The sequence below is a fragment of the Empidonax traillii genome, unplaced genomic scaffold (assembly GCF_003031625.1).
Source record: "Empidonax traillii isolate 1590-97213 ecotype Southwest subspecies unplaced genomic scaffold, ASM303162v1 scaffold1211:size273671, whole genome shotgun sequence".
NCBI lineage: Eukaryota > Metazoa > Chordata > Aves > Passeriformes > Tyrannidae > Empidonax > Empidonax traillii.
Genome location: NW_020956404.1, coordinates 2,685 through 23,647, shown reverse-complemented (window position 1 = coordinate 23,647; position 20,963 = coordinate 2,685). Strand labels below are relative to the sequence as shown.

General features: G+C 43.9%; 1 protein-coding gene across 4 annotated transcripts in view; it reads right to left on the bottom strand.

Annotated features, from left to right (window-relative positions):
- Window positions 1–1,614: 1,614 nt before the first annotated feature.
- Window positions 1,615–20,963, bottom strand: part of WDR89 (WD repeat domain 89) — a 19,761-nt gene continuing 412 nt past the window's right edge. The window contains exons 1-2 of one of the 4 annotated variants that reach the window (XM_027905818.1): window positions 20,530–20,635; window positions 1,615–5,701 (exon numbers count right to left, since the gene is read on the bottom strand). In XM_027905818.1, coding sequence (XP_027761619.1) covers window positions 4,501–5,670 — 1,170 coding nt within the window. In that variant the 5' untranslated portion in view covers window positions 5,671–5,701; window positions 20,530–20,635 and the 3' untranslated portion in view covers window positions 1,615–4,500. Of the gene's footprint in view, window positions 5,706–19,228; window positions 19,315–20,529; window positions 20,636–20,963 lie in introns of those variants that run through there. The other 3 variants (XM_027905817.1, XM_027905815.1, XM_027905816.1) reach the window with 3 other exon arrangements.

Sequence of the window (20,963 nt, the reverse complement as noted above, 5' to 3'; positions counted from 1 at the left end):
AGCACCCAACAGCGGCAATTCAGACTGAATTGCTACCTTTAGCTGTCATCTCCACACTCACTCCTGCCTTCCCTTCTTTCATGGCACTTGGAATCCCCAAATCCATCAGTTCCTGCAGGGCAGGGGGAGCAGCACTGGCTCAGCCAGTGACTCTCCTCACTGCTCACAGAAGTTAAGAACACCCGGCCCCTGCAAGCGAACACCTTCTGCCTCTTACACGCTTCACTGCCAAATTGTTCATCCCACAGACAAACAGGAACTGGCTTTTATGCTTGAAGGGTGTTTATGTCTTGCATAATTTATTTGAGGTCCTATCCTGCTTAAAACGAGCTCAAGAATAAGCCCTTAGATATATTTCAAAAGGTAGAGGGTCCAACTCCTCGTGGAGGAGCTTCCCTGGACAGATGCCCCGTTAGAGGGTCAGCAGGAGCCAACCTCCCCATTTTCTTCCCTCTCTCTGCTTCCCACCCTCCATTTGGTGTGACAAGAAGTGCAGAGTCCAGCAGCCCATGCACAGGACAGGAGAGCTCCCAGACAGAAGGGAAAGGACTCATCTCCCTCCAGAAAATCAGGTACCATGACATAACTCACTACTATCCTCCCCCCACCCTCAACCCCCGCAAAAAAAAAACAAACCAAGAAGCCAAACAACAAGATCATTTTGAAGGGGTGGAGAGAAGTAATTCCAAATTAACCACAACAAATGCAGATGAGCTTTCTGAGGTGGGCAAAAGCATCAGTTCTTTCAGGAGTACAAAAGCTTTGCTGATTAACTGACACTGCAATTAGCTGTGTCCATACCCAGCCCCCACAGCTGGGCTCCATCCTGACAGAGGGTGGCTCATCCCAAAACACAGATCTTTCAGGATACGTGTCAAGCAGCTCTTTTCAGAGACAGGACAAGAGACAACAGGCAGAAACTAATGCAGAGCAAGTTCCACCTGAACAGGAGGAAAAACTTTACTGTGAGAGGGGCAAATCACTGGCACACACTGCCCAGAGAGGCTGTGGAGTCTCCTACCCTGGAGATATCCAAACCCTGCTCGAGCAGGGGGTTGGCCCAGATGATCTCCAGAGGTCCCTTCCAACCCCAACCAGTCTGTTAGCCTGTAAAACACAAGATGCAGCTCCAGGAGTGTGCAGGTGCCGAGTCAGCGCTTCCCATGGCAAAATGCATCGCTCCATACGACACTCTGACCTACAGAGCCACACCAGGGCAGCAGCCAAGACAAAGCTGTCATTTTAAACACAGCATAGAGCTCCCACTTTGTGCCTTTAAGATGTTTTACTGTATCAGCATCTTTGCTAAGGAATATTTTAATGTAGAAGCACAGTTTGAATACACAGGACATGTGCCATATACAATCTGTCCACAAAATAGCTTTTAACTGGCTGAACAAATTTCCCCTAGAAATGAATTCACACCTTTAGGTCTGTCAGGTAATTTCCAGTGCAACCCAAACATATGGGCAGAATCCTCCACTCAAGTTAATTCCTAAAGTTACCCACCAACAACGGAATGTTGTCCTGATACATCATTTACCTGAACAACAGCAACCATGAGTGTGCAAGTACTGGATTTAAATTACAAAGAAAAGAAAAAGAAACAAAGAGTAAATTTAATAATGTGCCAAATGCAAGTAAGTTTATTTTCACGTGTTCACAGCAGGATAATCTCCTGCTGCTCAGATATATCGTACAACGGGTTTACTATCGACTCTGAATCAAGATGGACACTGTTTTCTGCATTTCAGTAGTCTATCTGGATTTTTGCTTCTCATTAACTGGAAAAAAATCTGATCCTGCTTCCGGAAATTAAAGCTTCCCCTGGGGTTAAACAATTCACACAGTGATGATTTCCGAACGCTACGTGCACATAGTTTCAGTTACGTAAGTTTTATAAAGGTCAGGCCTGGAGTCCTGCAAGGCCTTTGACACAGTCCCCCACATCAACCTTCTCTGAACTGGAGAGATACGGATTTGATGGCTGGACTGTTCAACAGATGGGGAATTGGGTGGATTGTCACATGCAGAGGGCACTGGTCAGCAGCTCAATGTCCACAGGGGTCCCTCAGGAGTCTGTAATGGGACCAGAACTGGTTAATAACTTCAATAATGACATCAAGTGCACCCTCAGCAAGTTTGCAGGTGACACCAAGCTGAGTGGTGACACTCCTGGAGGAGGGGATGCCGCTCAGAGAGACCTGGGCAAGCTCCAGAAGTGGGGACATGGGACTCTTGTGGCGCTCGACACGGCCAAGTGCAAGGTGCTGCACCATCCTGTGATTCCATGATTTTAAGGTTCTTAACAACGCTGAAGCCAACTTACAGACATCAAAATAATAAGAGATTAAAACAGTCAGACAAGCCAACCTGCCTAACTTCGAGTCTATTATTATTATTTATGTGCTCACATATGGATTCTGCCTGTGCTCTGTGGTCTATAAAACGGTGCTTGCAGCTTACAGAACCCAGCAATGCTGATCACTTGTTCACATGTGGTTCCCATCTATGTTTATTTTATTTGTATTAACCTGAAATTGAGTCAACACAGAAGACAAACAACAAAATCGAGTGTTTTCAGAGGCAACACAAGCCTGAGTCTCGTGACAGCTGCTGTGCTCTTGCAGAATGTCAAGATACACACACACGTTTTACCCCTCCTGTTGCTATTTCCGTTGTGCACATAAAAGGGAGAAATCAGCTTCGCAGGGAAAATTACGACTTGAACTGTCACTGCTACAGAACAAATCGATACCCACCCAGTTCAGAAACAAGGTAACAGATAGGGCTGCAGACTGCAAACTTCAGTACCAGAACTGCCATCTCTGCTGCCTGAGTTCACAGACAGCTGGCAGAGCACGTTACATTTCACTCAACAGACACCTGAGAGCAAGTGGAGACCACCACAGGCTCCCTCTCTGTGCATTTCTCCGTGTGAACACAAAACTATCTCCAAGAAATCAAGTGTCAAACAGATCCAATGATTTTACTCCCCTGAGCGTGTCAAGATCTGAGGGAGTGGATAACCATCTAAAAAGCAATTTGTACATTGTACCTGCAACGAAACAGGTCTCAAAATCATCCTTAATTCTCCACCCCCAACTTGTTACCGAACCAATTCAGGCCCCTTGAGGGCATTACAGTAAAGCAGAGGGGTCTGAAGCTTTTGGTCCACTCAGTTACAGAACTGTGTGTTCCACACAAACCTGTCAGAGTAAATCTGGAGAGGGCACAAGATCCAAGTGCATTGTAGTCCTGAGACTTGCTGCCCACCTGGTCTCAAAACAGCACCAAGCAATCTGAAAGGCATTTGAAAAGATGTGGATGTTGGGGGGCAACTTGAATTTACCAAAAAAAAATAGGTTTAGAGAAATGTGATTTTTAAATTGAAGCTGCACTTTTAAATAACCGGCAGTAACAAAAACAAGTGACTCATCTCAATTATCACCAACAGGCAAACCCAAAACAACAATGGATTCACAGCTGTGGCTAAAGGACATTAACAGTGTGTGAAACACTGTGTGGAAACCCAACACTCGTGGTTGAAAAGGCTTCACTTCCACAGGTGATTAAGGCATCTTCAGCACAGCTGTAACCATACACCAGAGGTATCCTCTGTACCTCAGAAACCATTTCTGAACTCCAGGACAACACTCCCACTTGGCATGTGATACCAGCTAATTTGAAAAGTCAGGATTTGGGATTTAAACACCACTGGAATAATCACACCTATCAATGTCTTTAACCCACCAAAGATCTCCCCAGTCTTCCAGGTGCACTTACCATGACAGAATGAAGCTGCTTACAAGATTCTTAGGTATTTTCATGCAGGAAATATGTCCTAAATTATGCCAGTTTAACAGTTCTCATACACATACAAATCAGCTGTTTGGAATCACATGTTCCTCTTCAGTTGAATACTTTCATATCTGCTATGAAAAATATGGGTCTACCAACTGCTTCTTAATGAGCTCGTTCTAAGCCAGTGATGTGACAGTGCAAAACTACTTATTTTCTGTTTCATCAATAAGTAATTCCCTCAAGCATTAAGATGTGGCACAAAATCTTTTACTAAATTGAGCAATTTCGTTAAGTTTACTGTAAAGAAAGCAAAATACAGCATGAAATACAAAAGCTTTTCAAGTGTGCCAGTGAATTTCACTGGGAGGGTAACAAACTTTGCGAGCCACAGGCCTATATTACACATTTTAAATATTGCCTGAGACATTAAATAACCACAGAAACAGTTTTATATAATATGATTTAACATCTGTTGTTCGAGAACCCAAGTGCAGATGTTTACTCTTTTCTGATTAATGTTAGCAACTTTAAAAAAATAAGAAACATTCTTCTGATGACTGAAATACATTCCCAGGGGGAATTCAAGCAGCACCACAGTTCTTTCCACAGAATACCTCCAAACAAAGCACAGCCAAGCATCTCCTGAGAGATTCAACACGAGAACTCCACACAGCAGAGATTCCCACTTCCGGCATGTTACTTTTTCCTGCTTTTCAGGGAGCTGTTGTGAACTCTCACTCTCTTGTGCACGGAAGAAGCAATCTTCAGAGATGCCTTCTTTGTGAGGGACCTTTCCACAGCTCCGGGTTTCCATAGCAACAGCTGAGCATCCTCTCCACCCGTCAGCAGAGACTCATCCGCCAGGTTCCAGCAGAAGGAGCGCACGGTGGCCGAGTGGCCCCCGCAGAGGGTCCCCACCAGGCTCAGCCCATCGGTGCCACAGCTGATCAGGTGGATGCTCCCTGTGGAGGTTCCCCCGACAAGGAAGAGTTTCTCTGCCTTTTCGTGGTACCAGCCCCCCACCAGGTAATGCAGGCTCTGGTTCTCGGCGCAGAGCGAGTCCCTGACATCCAGGACACGCAGCAGGGTTATTGGCTCCTCGGTGTCCAGCTGAGCCGTGTCCCACCAGCAGAATCCCTCGTCGTGTGTCAGGCAGTAGACCTGTTTATAATCTTTCCCAGACCATCCAATAAAACTCACCGATGAATCTGAATTGCAAGTTGACATCAGAGCATCATCTTCGTTATCCTTGTTGATGTCGAACACGTTGACCAACCCATCGGTTGACCCAGAGACTACCAAATTGGGTTCAACAGGATGAAAACAGATTTTAGTGATGTCATCATTGTGACTTTCAGAATAGACTCCCAAGGGTTCCTTAGCTGAGCTGGCACAGTCTGTAACGCCTCTTGCATCCCAAAACACCAGAAACGTGTCCTGATCAACTTTTTCTGTCCCAGCACAAACGATGAGGTCACTGCAGCTGATATCAAAACTGATGAAAACATTGGAAGGATATCCACTGAATACCTGCACAGGTTTCTGAGTGGCCGAACGAACATCCCAGCATTTCACTGTCCCGTCACTGCAGGCTGAGAGCACCGCGCTGTCACACGCGTGTGCAAATCTGACCCCGCTGAGTATCCCGGGATGGCTGCTGTACTCCCTCAGGAATTGTAATGTTTCCCTGTTGTACACCCTGATGGACTTATTGGAACAGGAAACTGCCACAAAGCGACTGTTTTCAGACGGGGCAGGTCTGGAAAGGTCGATGTCCAGCAGGTAAGTGGGTTCCTCGCTTGGAGCGGAGCGCTTGGCTATGCGCAGACTCGCGAGCTGCTCCTCAACCTTCTCCACCGCAGCCATCTCAAGGGCTGTTCCCAGCCTTGCCAGAAACCTGGAATAAAGAAAACCCAAGGAGAGTTTTAATTATAACATTGTTAATTAGTCTTGGCTTTAAAAGTTATGTATGAGAAAGGGTCTCGTGCAGAAGCGAAGCCAAAATTCAGCTGTCCCCGTGTCCTTCCCCCCCCCCCAACTTCATTCACAGGAACAGAGAACAGGAAAGGGCTCCCTGAGTTAAGGAGTTCAGTCTCTCCTGTCTGTAAGCACTACACCAGATAATCCCCTTAACAGATTAAACAGCCTATCTGCGAATCCTGGGAGAGTCACTTAGCTAAATTTGCCTTATTATTTTTATAAAGTAACATGATGTTCTCCACAATTGGGAACAAAATGAAGTCATCACCACTACCTGAAGAGGGATAAGTTTTGTTCTAGGAAGCAGAGCCCACAAATAGCTGCATCAGCGCAGCTGCAGGAGAGCTCTTAAGTGAACTTCTGTGCTGAGGGACGTGCACAGGGGAGGCAGAGAACGAGACCAAAATTACCCAGAACTGCAGCCTGAAATGGCCAGATGAGATAATTTTGCAAGTATTTAGGTGCCCAGTGACACACAGGAACACCTGTCAGCATATCATGGACCACCTAAACAGGCTACGTGACATCAGTGGAATTCGCTGCAATTATCTTCGCCTCTTTCATCAATTCTCCCAAGAACCTCAGTGTTTTCTGAGCCTCCTATAAAACCACAAAACACTGGCTTTTAGTGCAGCTGATAAAAATCTTTTCTTCAGAGGCAATTCTTCTCCAGCACTACTGAACCCTCCTAGAAACCCAAACTATTTCAGCCATGCACACAAGTGCAAACTTTACCAAGCAAAACCAACATTAAACAATATTCTCTTGATCCTCTCACACACTGATTCACTCCTAAAATATGCCCTTAAAAAAAAAAAAAGGAAAAAAAGAAGTGCCCCTTTCTGTAACACAAAGGAAAATTCGATTCTGTAATTTCAGTAAAGGTTTCCATCAAGTCAGAGTCAGAAAAAGCGTTGAAGCATTTAAATTTTAAAGAGATATTTGCTACCATGAACAACACATGGTTTTAGTGAGTTCACAAACTACAACCATTTTTAAAAGGAAGACATAGGTGGGGTAGGTTGAGCCATCCACGAGTGACTTCTGTTAAAGTCACAGGTTCAATTAGACTCCTGTGTTTAAAAGAGATCAAAACTCAAATGTTGAGGGAATCACAGCAGGTTCTAAGGGGTCAACAGTCCAGTGACTTCTCACTGGTACCAATATTTCTTTAAGGACTAGCCAGCAGCCAATCCCAGTTACCACAGGCATGAAATGACCCTTTTGAAAAAAAATCCAAACAGAAATGAATTAAAAATCAGGAAGATCCAGAATGCAAGAAAATATTCTCATGCCTTCCCCGCTGTCCTATCATCAATTTTTTTCTGCAAACTCTTCAGGCTGGGCTTTTAGGGGTGGAATGTGCAAGTTTCCATGCATTACTTGTTTTAGTAGTAATTATTTTAATGGCCCATGAGAGACTAAAAACAAAGGAAAAGTTGCTATGACAAAACTGCCTTCTGTTCTGATTTTGGTTTTTTTTTTTTTATTCCTTGGCCTTGTTTGTAGTCTCAGGCTTTGCCTTCCCTCCTCCTGGTTTGGTGCACACAAATATTCCTGACACCATGTGACAAACGAGCAAATTCTTAAGAAACAGCTTAAGTAGGCACACATAAAAACTTAATTCCCAAGTCACAAATAATCTCACTAAGCGATTTGCCTCAGTAATATCCTGACAATGAGGTCCCCAGGTTAATCTTCTACATCAAAGCAACCTTTCAGAGCACATCTACAGGCCATTTTTGCCACGAAAAGCAGACATCCTGTGGAAACTCCTTTCCCCTCTGAAGACAAGAAGCTGAACATGTTTTCTGGCATTACCCTGTGTACAACCTACCCACAGAGCTCGCTCCTTTCTCACTTTTCTGGGTATGCCCTCAAATGAAACAAGATCACAAAGCCAATTGTTCCCAAACACTGTTTGCTACACTGCTTGAACACAAAACCGTTAAACTCCCATGCAAATTAATAACACCAATTTTAGAAATAAAACATTTTTAAGAAGGAAAACGTCTACTTAATCCAATTTACTGAAGAATTACAATGGAAGCTTCTATTTAAATACAGTTTCAAACACACGTGCTTGATGGTGGAGACAGGAGTTTTTGTAAAACAGCTTTCCTGTAGAGCTATGGTGACTAAAAAAAAACAGGTTCTCTCTGTAAACTTTTTGTAGGAAAAAATGTAGTTTTCCAAGCTGACCTGAATTTTAAGCTCTAAATATTCAGGCTTTTTCTACTCAAAAGGCCAAGTAAACTCAAACAGACATGTTCCTGACAAATGTCATCCATTTGGAAAGCGAGCTGCAGTTGTTTAAATATTACTGACTTTGACAGAGAATATCATTCAATGAGCAGTTTCTCCAACACTCATGTCAGAGCTTTTACTGCTGGGGAGGGCGAGAGAACTCTGCAAGTACCCAGAAGTTCATTCAGATTTAATAATATTTTTTGAGATATAAAATTAGCCCAAGACAGCTCTTAAGCTTTCACCCCAAATGACATAAGCGCAGCTATTCTGAAATACCAGAAAAAGCTGTTCATGTTTGCAGACAGAAGTGCAATTTCTATCATCAGGAGGCTGGAGGGTTCAGTTTTCAATTCTATTTCCACTGCAACAACTCAGAAGCCTCAAAATTGCATTTGATGACAGCCAGGTTTTTGCTAAAAACTCGGTAAAATGTCTGCCCTAGTAGGAAAGTCTTCAGACTATTATGAAATTGTGATTGAAGGTTATATAAACAATTCATGCTCAAACTTCAGGGTGTAGCTGCCAGCCCTTCCTTTTCAGAAGGGGAAGTCACTGTTGTATTTTGATGGGAACGTTTAAATGGCAGGAATAGGATCTGTGTTAAATTTATGAGACAAATAGGAAACAATGGTCCTTCCAAACACAATAGAAGATAACCAAGCGTTGGACTGCAGCCACCTACAAAGCACATGGCCCTCTGCACTGAAGCACTTTTAGTTTAGCACTCCTTAAGTTCAACAACAGAGTTATCTGTTTTGTTCCTGCCACAAAGAATCCTTTGGCAAAGTCGGTGCCTTTGAAGCCTGACATACTGTGGATAGAGCACAACAGCCAGTTGTGAGGGAAACTGCTCTTGCTAAAGTGACAAACTCTGACACAAAGACTCTATAGGGCATGAACAACTTGCTCCTGAACTGCTCCAGTCTCAGAAGAAACCACAGAAGGCACTGGCCAAAAGCTCTTATTTCCCCGTGGTACCTCCTTTGCTCAGTTAATTACATTTAGGTTCCTCGCTTTCTCCAGCTCACAGTGGCCCCCAGTGAGGATCTACAATCTCAACACTGACAAAATCCAGCTGTGAAGGTGCCAGGAAGCCACAATGACTTGGGTGGCACACGAGTACCTGGCTGAAGGTGCCTGGCTATGGCCAGTCACTTGTGTTCCAAACAGAGATCATCACCCACCCTTGGTCATCACCTTTCCTCATCTGGAACAGCTGCATCTTTCAGCTGCATCCACACCTGCACCCCCTGAGCAAGATAAAGCCACATCTTACAAATTAACCCTGAAATCTCTGTGTTACTGTATCTAGTCCTCTGGCACTACCCTCACGTGATCTGTTCTATGAATTAACTTCACAGTTATTTGCAACCCCTGCACACTCTCCCGGATATCACAACTACCAGAAAGGCTTCTTGAAGGACACTCAAAATTCATCACATCTTGGGAACTCAGAATAAATACAGTTCTCTGAAACAGCCTAAAATATTTTGACCTCCAGGGCATCCTACGAGGCTCCTCTGAAAAAGAAATAATCTCAATGTTTAGAACAGAAGGCACGAAGTGGAAGTGATGCCAAAGAGGCAGGACAGGATTTTCAGATGCCTTTGTTATGTGTTTCTCACTGGTGGAGTGTGGAAACAACCACGCAGCCAAACTAGAAGCAAACTGTTTTGCTGAAAGCAGCCCTTTCCAATGACGGAGGAATGAAAAGCAAGCACCTATCTGCACAAACTTAACACTAAACATTGTCCCAGCACATACTGCTGGGCTGTTTGTGCAGTCTCACTTCAAGCCAACAAGCCTGAGTCTTCCTCTAATCCAGAAAGTTTTTCAAAAGATAAACCAGGAACTCAGAAGTTATTTTCCTTCTCCTTTTAGTGGAGTGTACAGAAGATGCTGCCAAACTGCACAGCTCTCCTTTCCAAAAGGGAATGTTAGCTCAAAAACATACAGAAATATAAATTCACCTTTGAAAAACACAACGGAAAAATGCGGAGAAATAGCACTTTCTCAAAGATTTAATCAGCAACCTAAGAGTAACTTATGAGTAGGAGGGCAGAAACACGTCATAAAAACGAAAACAACCTGTAGTTTTGGCAACCTCCTCTGAAGAGGTCAAAGACCAAAAATAGCAAGGGATCCGAACGGCAGCAGATGAAATCTTGCACTGTTCTTCCCTACCACAAACAATACACACAGACCCTCCCTTTATTTTCACAATTATTAAAGGCTGGAGAGCAGAGCCTCAAGGGCAGGCCTGGAGCTCTGGGCAGCGGGAAGCAGCAAACATGACATGTGGTTCGCATTTGGGAGCGGGGCTGCCAAGGAAGGGCTGGCCGAGGAGAACATGTCAGTGCTCTGCTCTCCACCAATGCAGGAGCCTGCGGAGACCTCTCCTCACTGGCACCGCTTCCCAGCAGAAGACGGATCAGCAAACGATCTGAAGCACCGGGGGGGAAGGCACAGAGCACCCCCTGGGAACGCTTCATCTCTCCAGGACACACACTCCCAGAGCTGGCTGTGCTGTGTCACCGAAGCAGAGAGATCAGGTGTTTTTCCAGCGTTCCCACAAAGCCGCTTTTCAGGCGGAGGGAAGAGCCTTTAGTCATCAGGCAGGAAGGGAATGAGATGCACGAGAGGCCACGCTGAAGTGCAGAGACAAAAAGATGGAACTGCCAAGAGAATCATTTCATCCTCTCAAATCAGCTGCATCTCGTTTCCAAATGTAAAGCACAGCAAGAAAGAAACTTCACATAGTCCTTCATTTGCAGCACCGAGAAAATTGTATTAGGAGTGAAGAAAGGAGGGAAGAGATAAAACACTGCAGCAACAAAGTCTACGGGAAGATCAAAAAAATTAGGTCTACCAAGCTACTTGCCTTCCATGAAATCAATTCCTACCCTCCCACCAGTACTGACCCTGGGGGTACAATCCTGTTCAGCAACAGGAGAGAGGAACTGTAGGTGGGAGAGAGAAGGAAATGGCCTTAAACAACAGTATTGGTTGGACAGAAAAAATAAGAGCCAGAGGTAGAAGAGAACAAAGGTAAAAAGGCCCAGGTGCCCAGTGCTTTGGTGTTCAATAATCTAAAAAAAACAAATTTAAAAAAGGAAACTACAACTTTTGTGAATTCATCTTTTGGGGGCAGAAACAGGTGTTCATGTCAACACAGAAATAAAACCTCTTTTTGAATATTATACTGGGCATCCATAGAGAGAACTCGAAAGCAACTTTTGGATTTGACCAAGCATAGTTTTAAATGCATAAATCATAAAAAGCATACATTCAATACTGTTTTGTGTGTATAAGATCCTGTATTTCAACTAGAAAGATCTATCCTGACTCACCATCCTGGAAATTATGGTGAAGAGAGGAGAGATTTAGAAAATTTAGGCATGCCTTCAGGTCCAAATTGCAATAAATTAACTGTAACTTCAGTAACTGAGAGCTAATCAATATAAATTCTTCAACCAAAGAGGTGGCAAAAATCTGCAAAGGACCCAGAAGACAAATCATCAGAAGAAGAATTTAAGTGTGGAACAATCCAATGTGCACATAAAAAGTTCAAGTAAGCTTGAAAGCACTGCACAAAACTATTAAAACAGTGGCATTACAAATGTTGGCTTCAAAATTAAGGCAAAATTACTAAAATTTGATGCTCAGATAGCTAAACTACCTTCTCTAGAACAACTTAGGAGACCCTGACACAGAGCATGGGAAACATAATTTCTGTTTACTCTTAGAAGCTGTGTCAAACAATATTTCAAATATACTGGAGAATCTTCCTTCTTCAGTCTCCTCTTTTCATCCAGTTCCTTGCTGGTGACAGACCCACTAACAGAGGAGTCACAAAGGAAGCTCTGCCACTGAAATCCCACCTTGCCACGAGCAGCTGGACCCAACTGGGAACTTCCTTGGAAGGGAGAGGTTTCCTCGCAGTGACCTCACTAGGCAGAGAATGCTACTGCGTCCAGGTGTGGATGAGGTGGTCATCCAATAAAGGAGTGATAAGAGGATAAGAGATGCTCTATTTTACTCTCCTGGCTATTCTCAGATCAAGCTGACAGAAGCTGCAGCAGAAGCAATCCTATTTTATACAGGCAGACCCAAAAGAGTCCCAGGCAAAGGGTAAATTACAGAAAGAGAGCCTGTAATTGGGATATTTAAATTCTTTTTTTTTTTTAAGGTATACTGTATTTATAAACATTCTGTGAAAGCTGACCTATGCCTAAATTGCTCACTCACAGCCTCTCAACAGGTAAACAACAAATGCTGCATCCTCGGATTGATTCTACAGGACAGAAAAACTACCATAAGTGCTGGGCCCTGGATTTTGCACTGAGATGGGGGGCAAATATGAGGTTTGTGCCTCCTGCTCCTCCTTCTCCCCTGTCCTCCCAGGCACAAGCAGTGCTCAGCTGACCTGTGCTCCAGCCCAGCACACTAATAACGTGTAGGGATCACCCTCTAAAGGAAGAGCATCCACCAGGGCAACCACGACCAGCTGGGACACTGTCCTTGTCTCCAACAACCACCTCCTCCCACGATGGGATCCAGGATACATCTGTTAACACCCCCACCACAAGGAACAGAGGGTTGACGGTGTGTGCCCCCAGCTGCTCCAGAAGATTTCGCTGTGCCAGGGCTACACAAACACTCCAGAAGATGCCAGACAACTCCCAGCCTCGGGACACAGCACCTCTGTGTGCCGGTGTCTGCCTGCAGTGGAACCACAGCTCTCCAGCCAACACGCTGCAGAACTTGAAGGGAATCCAAGTCTCAGCCCTCTGCACTTGTGCTTATCTCACCAGACCGCAGCGACCACAGAAAAGTCATTTCCTTTCTCCCGTGAGCACCTCCCACTGTACACACCATACTGACAGGACTTTTTGTAACCACAAACTTAGGAAAGAAGATACAGAACTAATCAGCCTCTCAAATAACACACAGACAACAGCTGCTGGAAATCAGACACGTAGGGTACAATGTTCTGCCATGTGGAGTATTAAGTTTTTCTCCATTCACATTTCCACGAGACGGCCACGAGCAGCTCAGAGAAGGTTCATGCCTTTCTCTGAACTATTCCTCACACACCTCCTCGTGTTACAGCAGCGCTTTCTTTTGTTAAAAGGTCCAACAGCTCACTCTCTGCCTTGGCACCAGAGCTGGGCACCAAGATGGTCATCTCACAGCTGAGGAAGACAGAAATAAAGCCATTTATCAGACTGCATTTGAACAAGAGCCTGGCCTACAAGGACAACCCCCAGTCCTGACTGTGGCAGAACAGCTCACTGAGTAAATCCCAGCAAGGTGCAACGTTCACTCTTTACTTTCTCAATCAGCAAAACAAGGACAGCGTTTGCCCAACCCACAACCCTTGTGTACACAAACATTAGTAAGTGCAGTCAGCACGGCTTGTGTACACAAACACCAGTAAGTGCAGTCAGCAGCAGACTTTCAAAAGGAAAAGCCTGGTTCGGAACATCTACACTGCAAGATAAATGCAGAAGTCAGAGCCACACTGCAATGCACCTGCAAATTCCACAGCCAGAAAGTGCTCTGCTGCCCTGTCAAATTTGGGATTACAGGAAAGGACTCCAAGAGCGGTGACTTTTGGGGCCATTTTAAGCAGAACAAAACCATCAGTGAACGGGCAATCCCAGTGATCCACCCTACAGAGAAAGGGGAAAGAAAAGGATTACTTATGCAGCTGCATGAATAATTTAGTGACTCCGAAACAACACCATTTATTTCCTTTATTTAGACGTTGCCATTTGCCACCAACAACATCCTCATATAAAAGAAATCTGGAAATGAGTAAGAAGATTCTTCCCATATATTAACAAATTTTGCTGAAATTCTTCCAAATAATTTGTTTCTACATCACAGGAAGCCTGGGAAATTTCAGCCTAAATTTAGCAGCAACCATAATAAAAGGATGTAAAACCACTTTACTACAATTGAAAAAATAGCTCCTATTACCTCACACAGGTGCCAAAATACCTACAATGGCATAAAATGTTTTATTTACCAGAATATCTTAGAAATTCTTTCACAACAGTAATTTAGGCTAAGCACACTTCATTACCAGAGCTCATTCTTCAAAACACAAGACCATTATGTTTTCAAGACTCTTTCCTTAAAAACCCAACCTTAAACCAGTTGCTGGGGAACAGGTAGGAAGATATTCCCCTCCATGTGCAGTTAAGTACAGAACACACACAGCATTTGTGTGCTTGGCAATTCTGAACACTACTCTAATATCAATGCCCAAGCAACTCTCTGCACTTCCAGATGTATTGCACAGGCTCAAACATCTGCCAAGCCTAAGCAGGGGAAACGACTTCTCCTCATTTTCCTCATTTGCTCCCCCAGAACATGCAGATGACTACGGTGTCTTTGCCAGTGATATCCTGGCAATATCCATTTTTTGTATTTATCCGATCCAGAGCATCCCCACACCAAGGTAATTTGTCAGACCCTCTCCAGTTTCCAAGCAAGAGCAGAAACTGGAGATCCCTGTGTGCCCATGACAGTTCACAGACTATCGGTTTCCAAAACATGCTCTTTGTGCACAGTCTGACAGCTGGAGGCTCTGCTGAATCTTTATCATGCCCTAAGCTCAATTTTTAATGCTTTGCAGCAGGCAAAAGGAAAAGATGTCATGTAAGTGACAACAGGAGGATGGAAGAGGCTGAAATAAAGGGTTGCAGAGCTGTGTTGACTCCATCCTGTTCGAGAGAATTTACTTTTGAGTCTCCATAAAAGATGCTAAGGAATCAGTAATGTGCACACTGAACTCATGCAAGATGTTCTCTTCAGCTCTTTGTTTTCAAGAGCCTTTAGACAGTGCTTACACTTGAACTGTACACAGCACTCCAGCAGCAGCTTCATCAATGCCATAACAGATTAAAAAAAAAAAAATCAGCTTTCCCTTTTTTCTTTTTCCCCCTTTTTGTAACACCCAAGTGCACAGTGGTTTTCTACACCACGCTGGAAGTTCATGTTCAACTCCTTTTTCCACTCTTGAAGTGCTTTAGGACTCAGTCCTAAGAAACAAAATCGAGAAAGGGAAGGACAAAGGAGAAAGTGTGCAGGTATTGACACTCCAGACTTTCTGATCAAGAGATCTTCTGTATGCAGCAACACAATCCCTGCTGAAAAATCCTCAAATCATACCAAAAACTGTATGGTTTTGTTAGCACCCATGAACCCCTAAGACCTGCGTGGGGGAATTTATTTTTCTGAGATCCACAAACACCTTTCCAACATCTTCAGCAGCTTGCTGCCCCAAAATAAGGCAAAGATAAAAAGCAAACTTGAGAGCTTTATGCATTTTAATAGCCCTGCTCTCAAATCATATTTGTTTTCGCTGCTTTAGTAAACCCATATTTCACACAGCGGGCTCCCAGCAGTGCTCTTTGCCGAGGCCAATCTCTTGATAACTAAGCCACAATCAAGGGCAGAGAAGGAAGGGTTAGATGATCCAGGTAACGGACTGTTTATTTTACAAGAAGTAGCTGGATGCTTTGCCTTGTGTAGCTTGGCAAAGACAGAGACCGAGAGGGGATACGATTACTATCTACAAACACATCAAAGGAAGAAAGGCTGAGGAGGGAGGGGAGCTGCTCAAGAACAATACTGGCATGAGAGCCTAAGAGTATAAACTGGCCATAAATAAAATATGGAGCAGAAATCATAAAGTTTATCTTACAAAATACTTTCCAATTAGAACAGTGGGGGCAAAACCTTTAAACTGTGTTCATCTGCTTTTATAACCCCGTCAGCCTGGCACCCAGCACTGTCCTTGCCCAGCAAGGAACACAAAAATAGGAAGGCAGGCTGAGAAACAAGCAGCTCCGAGATAAGCTGGCTCATTTCTTCTTTCTGGAAGATACCACGCTGCCGGGCAGACAAGAGCGAGACAACACTTGATTACCCCCACAGCAAAAGCAGAATGAAGACCGCAGTAAGAGGGCACAGAGAGAACGCAACTTCCAGCTTAAGGCGGCCTCCCCTCTCCATCAGCCCGGGATTGGCGGAATAACATCCTAAGGGATTGCGCGTGCCCTTCCACGCGGCCACGTCTACGTGCCAAGGTGGAAAATCCCAAGAAGTTTTGGGACACGGGAGTCGGGAAGAACAGAGGGGGTTATCCCGCGGGTGTTATTCCACACTTGGCCGCTGGATGTCGCCAGTGACCGCCCCCCCGGAGCGGCTCAGTCACGATTCACATCACAGCTCTTTTTTTAGAACTTTTATTACTTTTTTATATTCCCCCACTACGATTCCTCGGTTACGATCAGCTTAATTGTCTCCTTAACAAAGCGGCATCCAAGGAAACAAAACAAAACAAAAAAAAAAATCAATCTGGAGCGCGAGGCAGAGGATGAGCACCCAGCCTAGAGTACTGCAAAGCACATTGTTAAAGGTACTGGTGTTTTTCTCGTCATTTTAAAAGCCTCAGTACCCCAAATCAGACCATTAATCAAAAAAAAATCGCAGCCTTCACTCGGAGCTGTCTAGCGCCAAAAAATTAGGAAGGAAAAAATCCCAGCCAAATTCAACTACACCACAACTTTTCTTTCTGAGGTGTCAGAGGTTAAAAATACACACACGTTCTTTTTGGAAGTCTCTTTTTGTGACTTCAGTTCAGAGCTTTTTATCTTTCATGATAACATTTTCATAATGAAATTTATCTTTCCTGATAATGCAAGATGAGGCTCATATTTCCACGCAATGCACACATAAACCTACAGGGAACGACGAAGTTGTGTGTGTCTGTATTTGCTCTTTTAGCATCCAGCAAGTTGAAAAAAGAGAGTCCAAAACACTCAGCATTAAATTTTCCCAGGGAAGAGGGGTGAACAAACCAAACCCAACAGCTAAAAACCCCTTCCCCTTCTCAATATCTGGCTGCTACAAACATTCCTGAAGCAGGAACATTGAATACACATACATGGTAATAGTTACCAAAGGCATTAAACCGCTAGAACTAAATTTGAAACTAAACTGAAATCTGTTTTTCTCCCTTCCAAAACTGAGTCATGAACTTCCTTAGATATTCTGACAGACACTGAATAAACTAAAATTAACTCCCTTTACAGCAAAAAACTCCTTTGTAAGCCATATAAAATCTCAGGATTGCTGATAAAAAAGTCAGGATTGCCCTGTTTCTAAACAAACATTTTTGCTTTCACAACTATCTCCTTGTCCCTTCTGACTGCACAAAGAAGCAATAACACTTAATTCCAGCTTTCTCAGTCATTCCCATGGCAACAAAGATACACAAATTATTATTATTATGAAAAGATTCTCAAATTATGGAAGAGTGAGCAACATATGAAGCTTCCTATCCCAGGTACTGCCAGCATATAACTCCTTCTAGCAAGCAGTTTGTCAATTTTAGTTAAATGCTTGTTTGTCTTTTCACCAATTTCACTGCTCAGCAATTGTACAGCACTTTTGCATCTTATTTTTAACAAGACTTGAAATAACAGGCAGGGGGAAAAGGAAATACCTCCATAGTTATGGCTAGGTGCAGAGTCAGAAGTTGCAAGTCAGAACTTGCTTATCAACTAAAAATATAAAAAAAAAAAAAAAGAGAGTAAAATTCCACTGAAGAAAAAAGAAATTGCAAGGAAGATTATTAACAATACAGAAGAACAATCATTGTACTTGAAAGCTCATTTTGGTTTTCAATCAGTTTAATACAGCAGAACTATGAGTGTTTTAATGCACTTGTTTTTTTACAGATAAGATTCAGCTGCTTTGTGAAACCAAGGATTTCTGAAACCCTTTAGTTTGGATCATTCATTAAGCTTTCATTTAGCTGGAAAACGAGAGAATTAAAGACAAATAGCAAGTGCTCTTATAAGGCCACAGTGCAGTCACCTAAAACAAGCCTCAAAGAGCAAAACAACAGAGTTTAATCGGGTTTAGGTTTTAAAACACTTTCATTCCTCTATCTGCTGCAAATTTAGTCTGAAACTGAACATTAAGGCCACCTCAAAACATTTTTCAACAATACAAAAAGTGTGATAAAAACTATTCATGAAAACCTGGTGATACTGACGATCTACAAGAAGTGCCTGCAGATAAATGTGAAAAGGGGAGATAAATTTACGTCTGTAAAGGGTATAAACAACAATACAGATGGTTTATGTTGCAAAGGAGATCTGACTACATGATGTAATAGTCCTTCAGGACTTTAACACCTGACATAAGAAACAGAATAAAAATGTATGAAACGGAAGAGTTCACATGAAAGTATGAACTTGTTAAAATGAACAGCTGCACTATATTTGCTTCCTGACACTTCTTGCAAAATACTTTGATTTTTGAAAAGACTCAAATATCCTGTAAGACAAAGAAACAGGACAGAAAACACGTTCTGTGCTGGGACCTTCAAAGCAGCCGAATGGAATTACTCAGGATTTGTCCTGCAATTTCAGCACGATTTTCTCAGAGCTACAGATTGGCCTGATTTCTTCTTCCATTTCTTCTTATTTTTCTCCATCTCCTGCTTTGTTCCCAATGAAATATTTTGTTAAAACTTGCATCAAAATATCAGCTGAGGCAAAAATACATGATAGAAACGATTAATCCTAACTACTTCATTTTAATTTGAGGGCAACATTTTGGCATCAGACATCCTTTGTTCACAGTCTAAAGCTTTACCTACCAAAGAAACCATCTTCTCTATACTATTTCCCAGTCCCTCTGCCTTCCATTTACTTTGGAAACCAATAAGTACTCCCTAGTCAGTCATGTCCACAAGTTACCTTCACATGTATTTAACTAACCTAAAATAAATGCAGGAGGAAATAAGAGAAGAAAATGCACCAGCAAGAACTCACGTAACCCTTGGGTTAAAGGAAAGGTTACAGTAGAAGAGCATAAGAAGAGGGAGAGCTGAGGGGGAAGTGGGTAGCGGGTCAGGCTGAAGGCTGAGGAGGTCAAAGGTATGTTTGAAACTGAACTTCCTAATCCCACATGGCTACAGACACACTCTTTTCCTGCCTTTCTTATGTCCTCCACTGTCCATCCTGCACCTTAAACTGCATTCAGGTCTCGAAGCACAGTCATCTCCAAAACCTGGCCTTGCCAACTCACCAATTCACAAGCCTCAACACCCTTTTTTGATGTCTGGTGAGAAGCAGAGTCACACAGAAAACGTCTTTTCACTCACCCAATAAAAGCAAGTCTTAGATGTCTGCACAGGCAACTTGATTATCAACAGGGTTGGTCGGCACGGTAGAGCTGATGTCGCTCTGCTTCGCTTTCCCCCTCCATCCCCTCTAAAAGCTGAGAATCCCATTATTTGTATAGTCCCAGTAAAAGCACAACAAAGCTGCAGAACCCAGGCAGGAAGTGCTGCCAGCATGGAACAACCATCTGGTTTTAAGGGAGGCCTCCCACACAGCCAGGTACAGAACAGATGCTTGGGCTGCTCAGCAAAGTGCTCTTGTCCTCAGGCCTGGTGCAGTGAAAGAAAGAAACATTTTAAGGAAAATAAAATTAAAAAAAAAAAAAAAGGCTGGGAAAAATTGGGATTGCTCAGCCTGGAGAAGAGGAGGTTTCAGAGTGGCCTGATTGTGGCCTTCCAGTACCTGAAGGGAGCCTACAAGAAACACGGAGAGGAAATGGAGTCGCAGGACAAGGGGCAGTGGTTTCACACTGGCAGAGGGAGGTAGTTTCTCCAACTGCTTTTTTATTCAGAAGTTTCTTTTCACTTTTTTTTCCAAAGGGAATACACCAACCAACAAAAACCCCAAGCAAACAAAAAAACCAAATCAAAACTTTAACTTCTTCTTCTGACCTTTCCCAGATCTGTTAGTTCTTTTGGTTTAGGCTGTTGCTCTTATTAATAAAAATCCCCACCTTCACCAAACCCAGGTGAGGTCAGCTGATACTTACCTGAGTAACTTCCTTATACACATATTTTATTGAATCACAGAATTGTTAAGGTTGGAAAAGACCTTTACGATCATCAAGTCAAACTACTAACCCAGCACTGCCAAGCCCACCACATCTACATGGTTTTTGAACACATCCAGAGATGGTGACTCCATCACCTCTATGGACAGCCTGTTCCAATGCCTGAGCACCCTCTTAGTGAACAAATTTTCCCTAATATCTGATCCAAAGCTCCCCTGGTGCAACGTGAGGCCATTTCCTCTCATCCTGTCCCTAGTTACCTGGGAGAAGAGCCCGATCCCCACCAGGCTACACCCTCCTTTCAGGGAGTTGTAGAGATCCATAAAGTTCCCCCTGAGGCTCCTCTTCTCCAGGCTAAACTTTCCCAGCTCCCTCAGCTACTCCTCATCAGACTTATTAGCCAAGACAGTTCTGACTTTAACCCTGACAGCCGCTAATTGCCCAGGAAAGGAAAGGAAAGGAAAAGGAAAGGGAAAAGGAAAAGCAGCGCTGAGGGCTGGCGGCTCACCCAGGGATGCCCAGACACGATGTCCTTATCCCGGTGTCCCTCACCCAGGGTCCTTGCCACAGCAGCCCACCAGGGGATCCTTGTCCCGGCATTCTCGTCCAGCCCCCTCAATGATCCTTACCTGGGTTCCTGTCCCGGTGTGCCCAGTGCTCCTTATCCGGGATCCTTATCCCGGTCTCTCCAGCGGGTCCCTGTCCCGGTGTCTCCAGTGTTCCTCACCCAGGATCCCTATCCCGGTCTCTCCAGAGGGTCCCTGTCCAGATGACTCCAGTGTTCCTCACCCAGGATCCCTATCCCGGTCTCTCCAGAGGGTCCCTCTCCCGGTGTGCCCAGTGTTCCTTACCCGGGATCCCTATCCCGGTCTCTCCAGAGGGTCCCTGTCCAGGTGACTCCAGTGTTCCTCACCCAGGATCCCTATCCCGGTCTCTCCAGAGGGTCCCTCTCCCGGTGTGCCCAGTGTTCCTTACCCGGGATCCCT